Source organism: Hippichthys cyanospilos, chromosome 5 (assembly GCF_059441005.1).
Source record: "Hippichthys cyanospilos isolate Australia breed blue-spotted pipefish chromosome 5, RoL_Hcya_1.0, whole genome shotgun sequence".
Lineage (NCBI taxonomy): Eukaryota > Metazoa > Chordata > Actinopteri > Syngnathiformes > Syngnathidae > Hippichthys > Hippichthys cyanospilos.
Window position 1 is genome coordinate 8,856,789 of NC_142373.1, and position 12,413 is coordinate 8,869,201.

A 12,413-nucleotide genomic window follows, 5' to 3' on the forward strand; every position below is an offset into this window, starting at 1 on the left:
CTATTCACACAGGCGCAGGTGTTGCAGTGTCTTCAAATATGTGTCTCTACGCTTCAAAACGAAGCTTTTCGACCATATGCTCACACTATCACCAACTTGTCAGCCCTGTTTAGTGTGGTTTTTCGAATGTCCTGTAAAGTACATTATATATCATCCACTTTCGCTTATATTCAGAAATTTTTATGCTTGAATTTGGAATTGACAACGTTAAGAATGTTGAAAAGTAGATGTTCCATATGGGTTCTGAATAACCTTTTTTTTTTTTTAAATAGACTTTGAACAGATTACGCAAAGTTATTTTGAAGTTACATGATGTGCATTATCTTAGCTGGAAACATCCAAGTGAAAAACAGAGCACGTTTGCACGTTCAACACGTGTGCCCCAGCAGCGCTCCACCATCATTTTGGCTTATAATCAAATGATTATCTGTACTGTAAGCATTTGTGGGCCTTATTTTTTTGAAACCAAATGTGTTTGGATGAGAATGTTGAACCACAGCCAATGTTTGGATATACTGTACAACACTAACAGCGACACTTGGACTTGTCTGCTTCCAATTTTTTTTTTTTTTACTTTGCACTCCTACCAGGAATGTGTTGTAAACATGAGCCTTTTAAAATATTTGTAAAAATACTTTGGCAGGGTTGAATTCATGGGGTCTGTGGTTCTCCCGCCGGGAGACGCACCAAAGCAAACACCCATTGTGATTTACACCCCGTTTTATTTAAGAGCTGGACACCGACAAATGAAATGGCTGTCATTGGGCATCTGTGTGTGAACGGAGATTAGCTTTAGCAGAGGAGGTCCCGCTGTGGAGCTCATTAGCTTAGCGGGGTGAAGACAAGGATTAGGGCGCACACTAAAAGTATTTCACTTGGTGATGGCAGATTTCAGTTTTGAAGCAGAGAGGAAAAAAAGAATTAGAAAGTACTGTATGGGCAATAAATCAAAATGACAGCGTTCCTTCGTCTATCGCAGCTACGTTCATAAAAATAACCAAAATTCACAAAATAGAGGTACATTTTTGTTCTTTTTGTTCATTTTTGTAGCTTATTTCTTTTGTTGAAAAAAAAAATCCATGGAATGGAGGTGATTTTTTTTTTTTTTTATAAGTGCTGGACTAGTTTGTCTTAAAAAGAAGTAAAAGTTTAAGAAAAATAACCACAAATTTCTGCATTATGTTTATAAATGAAAGTCTGCGATAGTGAAGCCGCAATAACGATGCAGCATGGGAACATTATAATTCGATTTATTTGGCATTGAACAAATTAAAGATTTAAAAATTCGCTAAATAGATGGAGGATGTAATCGCGATCACGATATTGGCGGCCATGAAAAATGCGTTACCCTTAGCCATCAAGTTGGCATTTAGCCTGCAAGCGTTGATGTCATCAAGGTATCTCTGTCTTCCATTTTCTCTGGCTCATTGGAGGGCATCTCGTCTTGCTAACTGCTTTTAATTGCCCGCATGTGTCTATTAACATCCAGTGAATGTGCCTCTTAAAGCGCATTATAGAGCCTTATAGGGTGGTAGTAATGATGCTTGTTTAATTGTAACGGCGGGAATTTTTTTCTCATACAAAGTGAACCGCTTTCATCCTGGTCGCAGAGTGTTTTTTCTTTTTCTAAATGATGAAGTGGCTATTGTTTTCTTAAATGTTTTCTTGCTGTAGCGGTTGTATATCTTGTGAACCTGCCTGGCTTTTGGAGGTCTGCTTTACCAAGAAAACAAGCAGTTTATTATAATACATGAAATGCTGGATTATCTGCACTGTCATTATTTCACACTATCATTTTAGGGACGGGGTCAGTACAGCTGACAACTGGACTCATTTTAACGTGTCAATACTTGCGATGGAAGCCGATAGCTGTATGGGTCGCTCTCTTGGAGCAGTTTTACGATTGCAGACTAGAAATGACTAATTAGAAAAATAGAAAATTGCCATTAATTGCAAAGAAAAATGCTATATTGGAATGTATCGGTATTTCTTTAAAATGATGTCATTGTTTTTGTTGGTGCTTTTGTTTTGTTTTTTGGGGGGGGTCATTTTGTGTATCAAAAGTATTAGTGGTATTGTTTTTTAGTATTAGTATCAATGACTACTCAACAGTTAAGTACTCATATGGTACTGGTCTAAAAAACGTGATATAGGACATCCCGAATTCTACGCTTGCGCTTCACTTGCAGACGTCGCGCTGCTCCGTTACGATATCGCTTATGCTGTCGAGCCGTCTAACAAATGAGTTGCTTTCACATAAAAGGCACCTTTGTGGCTGGATAAACAGAGGTGACACGAGTGGACTTTACATCTGATTTGTAAGCGTTTCGTCGGATGACTCCGCTCGTTATAGCGCCAAGACGTTGATTACCATCTGTGACCCCGTCCTGAAAGGCCAATGAAAAATGTACTTGGTAAACAACGCATCACTGTCACTGAGCCCATATTTACTTTTTCATTTCCTCCTCTCCCCTCGCAGCTCATCTGAGAGGTCCCTTCCATGGAGAACTGCCGGTAGGTTAGAGATTGCTTCTTATTTTTATGAAACAGGTGATTTGGTTTTTCATTTATTACTTGCGCACAAATTTTGGCTGTGTCTGTGTGCGCAAAATCAGTAGGCAAATATGGGGATTGGTTCGATCTTGTAGTCCCAATTCAAAATGACATGAGATTGCAGTATAACGTTTTTTAGATATTGTAGTGAAGCACCGCTATCATCAACATTCAAATAAATGCAAATGGATTGTAGTCAAAAGTTAAGTGCAACTTCAATTTCACGTGTAGGTTTTTTTCCCCCCAATATGCAAAGGCTGCAATTTAGAGGGAAAGATTGTCAATTTTTTTTTGTCAGTCTGGATGAATATGATTTGATTGATTGTTTAAAAAAAAATCAAAATTCAAAGGTGATTGCAGCTGGATGTGTGAGATTTTGTGAACAAAAACAATCATTGTCCAAATTTTGGACCAAATAAAATCATTATAATTACAATTTCCGAGATGCATTTTAATAGGATTCATGACATTGATTTTCCTGCGATTTGCGGTCAATCTATGTCAGCAAACGGAAAATTCTCTGTTGACTTGTGTTTCACCTCAAGGCAGTAGGTGGCGGTAGGGACCAGTTAATGGCTTCGTCTTAAAGCGTCATCATCATGTCACAAACTGCAAAGAAAGACCACACCATTTTTCAATTTTTTGTGCGTGTTAATAAATTCAACCTACATATGTATCGATAGAACTGATGCGCGTGAACAATTTGAATGGTTGGAGATCATAAATAACTTGAATTATTATGCCTTTAAAAGCGTTTACGAAATTAGGGAAAAAATGCAACTTGTATAGTTTGCAAAGGGTTAAAAAGAGTTAGAAGGGTTCGAAAATTGTAAAAAAAAAAAAGTGTAAATTGTTCAAACAACAACAATAATGTACGGCGGTTTAAACAAAGTCTTAATGTGAATTTACCTGTTTAAATGCCACAGTTAATTAGTTGATTATCGCAAAGTCAATTTCGCAATTTAGCCAATTTTCAAATGGTCGACTTGTGACAAAATAATTATGACAAATTAATCGAGTGAATTCGATTAATTGCTCAGCTCTACCAAGCAAATAATTCCATCAGCGATGGACAACATTCGCGTCGACCACCTCAATATCTGCTGGCACTGCATGTTTGTATTTCTTCAGGCATATTAACAGCGTGCATGTTAATGAAATGAAGGAGAACATGTAGTTGGCTATTGCGGTGGTTGGTAATGTTTGCAATTATCTTTGTTAAGCTGAGCGAGCTTACAATAATTGGCAGCCCAGGGCCTTTACTTCTGCCTACCTCCTCTGAGCTCCAGCATGAGAGATTTCACTAAAAGCTTCTATTTGTTCGCCTCGCGAGACAAAATAGATGGTAATGAATTATTGCCAATGCATTTCATGGCTTATTAATTGCAAAAATGAACAATTCTGGGACGGTCATCAATCTTGTTTCGATCTCGTCAGAAAAGCCAGTGGGGATTTTGCTTGTGCGTATTCACCGGCAAAAGTGTTGTAAGTCATTTGCGAGTTTGATTTGCGGTGGAGGAGTGTGAGAGTAGTAATGGCGGCTATGCTCGGTATCGATTGGTCATTGTGGTATGGATGATGAACGACTGTCCAACGCGGCGATTCGCTTGTTCCGATTCTTACGCGTCCCGAGCAAAATGACCCGAGTTCCCGCCAGGCTTATCGGCCTCGCGAGTCAGTGTGCGATGCCCGGCTTTTTAGACGGAGACGTTGCCGTGGAAACCGGTCTCCAGCCGCCAGAAATGTCAATGCAGTCACACCTCCTGTAGACTAAGACAAGAGAATAATCCCTCTTGTCACATCCACAATGAAAGCCTCATTATCAATTTTTAACCATAACCTCTCAGCTGCCTGACATCCTCACAAAAATATGGAGGAGAGGAATTTCGCACGAGAAACACTGCAAACTGATTTCGACCCATGTATGTAGTCTTATGTTTTTAAGAAAACAGATTTTCATTTTCAGATAGTTATATTATCAAAGAAATTTTCGGAATTAGTCACGGGATATTTGGCAGGTTTACTCTGTCCAAGCAACAGACATATTAAGCCGGCTAACTCCGTCCTAGCAACAAAAATAATTGGCGAGATAACGCCTTCCTCACAACGTGAATTTTTGACCTGCTAACAACATCCGAGCAACAGAACTAATTGGTTAGCTAACCCCAATCTAGCAACAGCACTTTATGATTGCTGATTAGCAACAAACAAATGGGAGTTTTCAAACTTGGGCGCGGGAGCTTTGCGACAAACTAGCTTAGCGTTAGCTAACAGGACCAAAGAGGAAAAATATCCTTTGTTTGCCAGGGACCTGTGTACGGCGCACGATCCTGAAAATGAAAGTAGTCAATCACTGGGCACATACGGACAAAATAGTTACTACTAACTCCTAACACGCTACGGCTCTCAAACTAGCCAGTGACCCCGAGAGATCCGCAGACCTAAAAACAAGAAATGATCAGAAAAGTGAAACTTGATCGGTTGTAATACTCTGTCAGCATTTCCGGTCATTGCGTCCCGTTTGATACAGTCAAAGTGATGATTTGCGATTATGGGCATAGGGCATATTGGCCTCTATGTATGTGAGCAGAATAATGGGGGGAGGCTATTCAAACTACACAATAAAACGCACAGAGCCGTAAAATACATAACCTGAACTGTGCGTGATTATCAGCTTAATGTTGCAGAAATGAAAGGAGGGGGATAGCAGGTAATAAAGTCCCCATCTGCTCAAAATGTAATCGTACTCCGAAGTCAAATAGATTCCTTTTTTCTCCCCCAGACGTCCCCGCCCCAGGAGACCCCCAGTCACGCCTCGCCGACGCCTCCCAGTCGCCGAGCTACCGCATCAGGATGGCGTCGGAGGAGTTGTCTTTGTGCTCCCCTGAGCGGTCTTCCCTTCATGAAAGTGAGGCTCTGTTATTGCCTTCTCTATCTCCTGCAGTTGCGCGCCCTCAGGGGTTTGCCTTCCTACTCCTGCCAAGCTCTTTTTATCACGGGGGGTACGTTCCACAACCGCCCGACTGTGGGAAAGACCGATAAAACACAAACACAGCATGTATCGAAAATAGTAATGCTGGACGTGTACGGCGCGCGTGTGCCTTTTCGAGCCGGGGCGTGTTCGGGCAAGTCTGGGTGAATATCTGGATGTGAGCTGCGGCCAACAGCTTCGTGCGTGTGCTTATCGTACCTTAAAGGTATCGCGGATGAAACTTGAGGATGTTACAGAAAGTTCAATGTATAGGACAATGTTATATATTTGACCACATGCCAACATACCGTGTTTTAAACATAACGCTGCCGAAATACTGCAGAGTTAAATAGTAGTTCAAACTCGAATCAATACTTTGATTGTCCCTGTGTCCCTTTAGTTATTGATTATTTAAGGCAACATGTAAACTCATTGCAAGTGCTGTATCACTAAATGTCCCCGTCCTCCTCTTGGGACATGCTGTATGTCATTAGTCACTCTCCTATAAGTAAAGGTCGTGGCTAAAATAAAAGCTCCATTGATGTATTTTGTGCTGTCAGGGTCCACCGGGAACTCGCACAGTTCAACTCAGATGAATTCGTACTCAGACAGCGGCTATCAGGACGCGATCAGCGGCTACCAGGGAAAACACAATGCGGTTAAATCTGAGCTGAGGATGCAGCACTCATTCCCTGGCGCCGGTACAGGCACAAGCACCCCCGTCAAGACCGTCAGGGCGGAGGGGCAAGCCTCGGCACAGGTGTGTTGGACTCTTGTCAAGACTTCAGTCTTCATTTACTGCGCGGGGGGAGTTTGCGCTAAAATATGAATGATTTTTGTGTGCATGTTGATAAATATTTAAGGATCGAGTTTTATAAAACAGAGGTTCTCCCTGTTATTTGTCTTTTTTACTGTCGTAAACATTAAGGGGCAAAAAAGAAGCTATTTAATTGATTATGTTTTTTCAGCATATTCATTGTTTGTTCAAATTTTACCCCGCTAAATATCGGGGTGGTTATCGACTGACGGGGCGCTTGTAGCACCAGTTGCCTTATTAGACTAATTATTCAGCTCCAGGAATATGTTGTTGTTTTTGTTCAGGTTCCACCGGTGGGAGGGGCAGTGCCCGGCCGCGCGATGCGGCGAGTCAGCTCAGTGCCTTCTCGCTCTCACTCGCCGTCCCACTTCAGCGGCGCGTCGCCCTCCCACGGCTCCCTACGCGCCTCGGCCGGGAGCGCCTACGGCTCGCCCATCGTTACGGAACCCAAACCCCTCTCCTGCATCTTCTCCACCACCTTGCCTTCCCCCGCCCAGCGAAGCGGCACCGCCGGGGGCTCGCCCCTCGCCGCCAAGAAGAGCTCGCCCGCCGCGCTGCGACGGGTGGGTTCGGCCAATTCCAGGGCGGGCGGCCTCAGCCGCGCCGCCTCGCCCTACCGGGCCTCGGCGGGCTCGTCGTCGGGCCGCGCGGGCTCGCCGCTGACCCCGGCGGACAACTGCCACGCGGGCAAGCAGTCCGTTCAGCCGTCTCCGGTTCGAGCGAGCATGGTGGCCGTGCCCCAGCACTACAGTTCCACGTTGCCCCGCTCCGTCTTCGGCAACTCCGACGCCTACGGACCACAGAGCTACGACGCTTACGAGAGGAGGTTGCCGCCAGATAGCCTCGCAGGTACAAACGCGCGCTCTTCAAACTGCTGTATCTCATAATATATCAAAATATTACGACAATGACATTTCAAGTTGGGATATTATGAGAAAAATAGGTTAGCATAACATTCCAATAATTTAGGCGGATTTTTTTTCAATTGAAATATAAATATTTTGAGAATGATTCCACAAAAAAATCTATAAAAGAAAAACTTACATGGGAAATTATGATATTTTATTGTAGGAGTCATAATTTCACAAGAATAAAGTTGAGCTATTGGCATTAAGTTTCCTAGATAAATCCTAAAATTATAATTGAATGTTTTTCCCTCTCGGTGGGTGACATTTTGTCAATTGGTGTCGACTCCTATGAATAAGTTTGTTTATTTTTAGAAAAATAAAGGTGTATCGTGACTAAGGAAAAATATACAAATTTTTGATGAAGGTCAGAGGTCATTTGGCTTTACGGTAATAACATTGGATATCCAATTGAAATTGAATTGTTACAATCTTCTTTTTGTCGTAATTATGCACTGTTTATTGTTAGCCTAATGGCATATTTTCTCACACTTGTAAATTAGTGTAACGATAGCAATAAAAAAAATGTCAAAACATTTTATTGTGCTTATATGTTTGGTAGATTGTCATTCATCGGGCCTATAAACTTTTTGTTTGTTAAATATGTCAATTTTGTCTCACCGTTGTATATGACTTCGGCTGTTATGCTATGCTATGCAATGCTATGCGGCTAACGTTAAGTGCCCTTCGGCCATCCTTTTTCCCAACCCTGGTCTCCTCAGGCAGTATTTGAGCGAATGTCTGCATACTTTCCAACATAAAGATAGCCAGTGACAATAGGATAACACGGGACAAAAATGTCCTGTGCTGAGATATTCTCTTGTTTGTCCTTGCTGCCTTGCGGCAAAGTCGCAAGTGTGAATCACGGTGCGTCATTGCACCGTGGACAGGACTTGCGGCAACAACGCCAAGGACCATATGAATGTCATATCTTAAACTGTTATTCATATAATGTACACACAATTGGAAGCTTGGTGAAATCTGGGGAAAATGTGGGAAATCTGAAAACACACTTAACACGCGACAAATATATAACTTATGGATATGAACACAAGAAAATATGAATCGATTTACGAAAGATGAGATTCATTCTGTTTTACTATAGTCTTTACATTGTTGCCAAAGTGTCGGTGCATCTTATACACAACATAGAAAATACCAGAATTTGACCCCAGAAATAAGAGTGCCGCCTATATACTGTACATGTGCATCTTAAATTTGAGAAATGACGGTAATTTGCCTCAGGTATCGGCGATTATTATCGTCATTCCTCACGACAATCGGATTCCTCGAAATCCTCTTCCATGATCTAGCTTGCGCACACTAGACCCAGCCTCTTCATTTCTCTCTCCCGTTGTCCATTTTGTCTCAGCAAGTCAGTAAAATGAATTGCATCGCGCTCAAACACATCATTGAAAAGGCCAGGATGTCTTTTACTGAGCACATTAGGACTTAGTGGAAAAGATGTATAGACCAAAAGCTAACGTCCATCACAGTGGACACATATGAACTGGCTGAGTTTCAAGAGGAGTACAAGAGTAATTTGTTTTCAAGATGACAGGTTTTTTTTTTTTTTAGTTTGAAAAATGTATTCCCAGTTCCCTTCATAGTTAGCGCTTTGTCCTTTTTGAAAAGACAACTTTTCGAAAAAGAACTGGAAAAGCATAGTTATCGTTTTACACTGTAAAACAAGCTTTTTGTCATCCTGATGCTGTAAGGTGAACTGACTATGTGCTTGAATTTGTGCTGCCTGGGGATATCTTCAGATGCTCTGGTGGACGGTGACGTTCAAGGTGAACCTGCTTTTTTGGGGGGGGGGTTTCTGTCTTGGTTCGTGTGTGTGTGTATCGTGCAGCCGTCACGTGTGTGCATGACTGTCCTTTGTGGGCATGTGCATACTGTTCCTTCTCCAGCATCATTTCTGCAAATGTCACGTAACTGCAAAAAGTTAGGATGTCCTCAACATTGTTCTCCATAGTACTAGTATCGTACTCGCAATAATTGCATGATATTTTAGGAAAATGGATGGATGGATGGATGGATGGATGGATGGATGGATGGATGGATGGATGGATGGATGGATGGATGGATGGATGGATGGATGGATGGATGGATGGATGGATGGATGGATGGATGGATGGATGGATGGATGGATGGATGGATAGATAGATAGATAGATAGATAGATAGATAGATAGATAGATAATCTTGTCCTAAAATCACCTCGATTCCTCCTTTGGAAGAACGAGGGTCTTTTCCATCAAGTGCGCGTGCAGCAGGACGCCGCCGCCGCCCTTCATCGAGCCGAGTTCAGAGTGTAATCTGAAAAAAGACACTCTTGAGAGGATTCTGACGAGGAGAATTAAATGGCTGGATCGCAATCGGAATGCTAGCCATTCATCCTCGGCAAGACAGCGGTGCAGGATTTCTCTGCTTTTCTGCTGTTAAGGCTGCAAGGCTCCAGTCGGTTGTATTATCGAATGCACCGAAGATGCATGTCCCAAGATTGTTGTCTTAATCATGGGTTTTGATGCCGAAAAGGGGTGAGCACGTCCTACCCGTTTATCCGCCAAACGTCATGTTCTTGTGGCCTCCACTATATGCGAGAGACGTCTCTGGTGGTGAAAACTCATTAACGGGGCGCGTATCATACATACATATTGGGGAATGTTTAATAGGCTGGCTGAATTCAGACAGTTCGGACTCTTATTTTCTAATTATCAAACCCAAAATAAATCTGTACCGGTTGGACCCCAAAGCTTTCATCCCACTGAGGGGTCAACGTTGTGTTAATACAATGTTTAAATGTTGTCTATGTAAACATGGGTGGTATCATATGAAAGGCTGATTTCCATTCCTTAGAATTACAAGTATGTATGACAACACTGCCATCTAACGGTCACAGTTATCACTACAGTGCTCAATCGGTTTAATATTAGAGAAGCACTAGTCAAGGGTGTCAGCTGCCCTTAATAAAAATGTATTTGAAGAGAAATGTATTAGCTATTATTTTTTTTACTATTTTAAAAGACAGGAATTCTTGTTTGGCACTGAAAGAGTTAAATGGGAGTGACATCTCAAGTGTCCCCCTTTAGTTTTCAGAAAACCATGTTTCTTCATCAGCAGCAAATATTATGCTTTTTTTTTTTTTTTTTTTAACTTTTTCAGCCATAGTAGTGTGTGTATCTAAAACAAAATGATTCTGTTTGTTGTGCACGGTGAAATGGCTTTGCGGCAACGTTAGCTCGTACAGTCGGGAGTGGACCCACGAGGCAGGCGGAGGCTGATGAAATGTTCAATGAGCATTTAATCGCCAACTGTATACCGGTCCTGCGGGCTTCACAGTGTATCAAGCATTGCTGATGTGAGAACTTTAAATACTTTGCCTTGGTTTTTTTTTTTTTTTGTGAAAGCAAAGTAAACTTCACCGTCATTCGATCTTCTCGTTCCGACCCAAAGACGTCTTGTCTTGTGTTTGCAGGGATGCGGAACACCTACGGCAGTCTGCACAGCCAGTTGGGTCAGGACCTGAGGTCCGGCGTGTCCCCGGAGCGTCGCATCGCGCCCATCTTTGAGGACCGCCTGTACCAGGCCCCGTTGTATCTCAGCCCGGGACACGCGCAACAGGGTACCATCTGCAGGAGCGCCTCAGGTTTGACACACGAAAATTCTACGCCGCATTTTAGTGGGCATGCTTTTACATCATTGGCGCTGGCGTCTGGAGACGCGAGGTGCATTGTTATCGAGGAACACAATATCATGGCCTGTCTGCCCTTTAGCAGCGCAAATGTGCCTTTCATTATTTCTGTCTGTTTTTTTCTCGCGTTCGCTCCCTCTGGCACAAAGCACAAAAAGCGTAGCTGTGACACACCAGGCAGGCGTTATTGTTGTGTCATGCTGTCAGAAAGGCGCACACTACCTCATTTTTATAAAGGCTTTTCTGGAAAATTGTGTGGTGATTACTCTAGGTGGCTGCTGTTTGCACACACACACGCAGTGGTGCCTTGATTTACAAGTACGTAAATCTGGACTCATCTTTTCCTGTTAAAATGAATTGATACTCTATTAATCCATTTCAGTTCTACCTACATGAAAAAGTACTCCCTAGTCAGCGCAAATCCTTTTTTCAATTAAAAAAAACAAGGTTTGTCTCAAGCTACCTTTGAATAATGGTTTGTAATAATTAAAAAAAAAAGAAATTAATTTAATTTTGGGCACACCCATGTTGAAATATAAAACTATTGTTTAATGATTCCGAGAATAGGCACGTCACAGTTGATGAAAGACTTATATTCCTTAATTTCCTTCAATCTAAAATGCATCAATTTAAATGAATTTGACTGTGGTTAAAAAAAAAAAAAGAAAGAAAAAAGACTCAGGTCCTGGGGCCTCCCAGCCGTCAGTGATCTCCACCCTGCACCGTTGCCTCCTTGACACATTGAAGATGTGATTACCACCAATAAGTCTCACAGTAATAGCTATTGATAGCTGTGAAGAAATCCCGCTGATGGGCCGCTGTAATGTGTTGTAGCCTGCTGTGGATATTGACAAAAAAAGCAAGAGGGTTGCAGTTTCCAGGCAAGTGCAATTGACCGCTCTTTGCGAGCCTGACTCTTCGAGTTTTCTGTGTATTTCTTTCAGGGCTGCGCCACAAGAGCATTGACATCAAACTAACCGACATTGTATTGTCTGTTCTCAAGACTAATAAAAACTGTTCACTCCCAAAAAATGTATGTTGGAGGAAAAAATGCTATTTTATTTGAGCCGATATGTCCTTTTTTTTTGATGATTTATAACCATGAAGTGTAAGATTGCCTGGTGTACCTCTGTGCAAATGGGAACTTTTTTCTAGATATCGATCCTCGGCTGAAAAATAAATGTGAGCTTAAATCAAAATAGTGAGGCTAAAATCGCATCTAGGGTACACTATGTTTATACTAATCATCTGCTATATTGGCCTTACGCAGGAGCAGCCAAGTGAGGAAATGGTGTTTTTGGAGCAGCAATTCACACTGACATGTTAGCTTCTGGTAGGAAGGAGGGACTTGGATAAAGGCAATGTAAAGTCAGAGTCCATGCAGATCCGACAAATTCCGACAGCTTTGGCATTCAAGTAAAAGTACAGATACCGTCCTTGGAGAAAACTCGAGATACTTGTGTTAACCGGA

The 12,413-nt window shown here is 42.1% G+C and overlaps 1 protein-coding gene across 4 annotated transcripts in view; it reads left to right on the plus strand.

Annotated features, from left to right (window-relative positions):
• Positions 1 to 12,413, plus strand: part of LOC148423368 (plakophilin-4-like) — a 54,687-nt gene that overhangs the window by 27,746 nt on the left and 14,528 nt on the right. For 3 of the 4 annotated variants that reach the window (XM_088415088.1, XM_088415087.1, XM_088415090.1), the window contains 6 exons: positions 2,480 to 2,514; positions 5,336 to 5,461; positions 6,085 to 6,284; positions 6,626 to 7,190; positions 9,013 to 9,039; positions 10,727 to 10,897. In XM_088415088.1, the coding sequence (XP_088271214.1) occupies positions 2,480 to 2,514; positions 5,336 to 5,461; positions 6,085 to 6,284; positions 6,626 to 7,190; positions 9,013 to 9,039; positions 10,727 to 10,897 (1,124 nt within the window). The remainder of the gene's footprint in view (positions 1 to 2,479; positions 2,515 to 5,335; positions 5,462 to 6,084; positions 6,285 to 6,625; positions 7,191 to 9,012; positions 9,040 to 10,726; positions 10,898 to 12,413) is intronic. The other variant, XM_088415089.1, reaches the window with a different exon arrangement.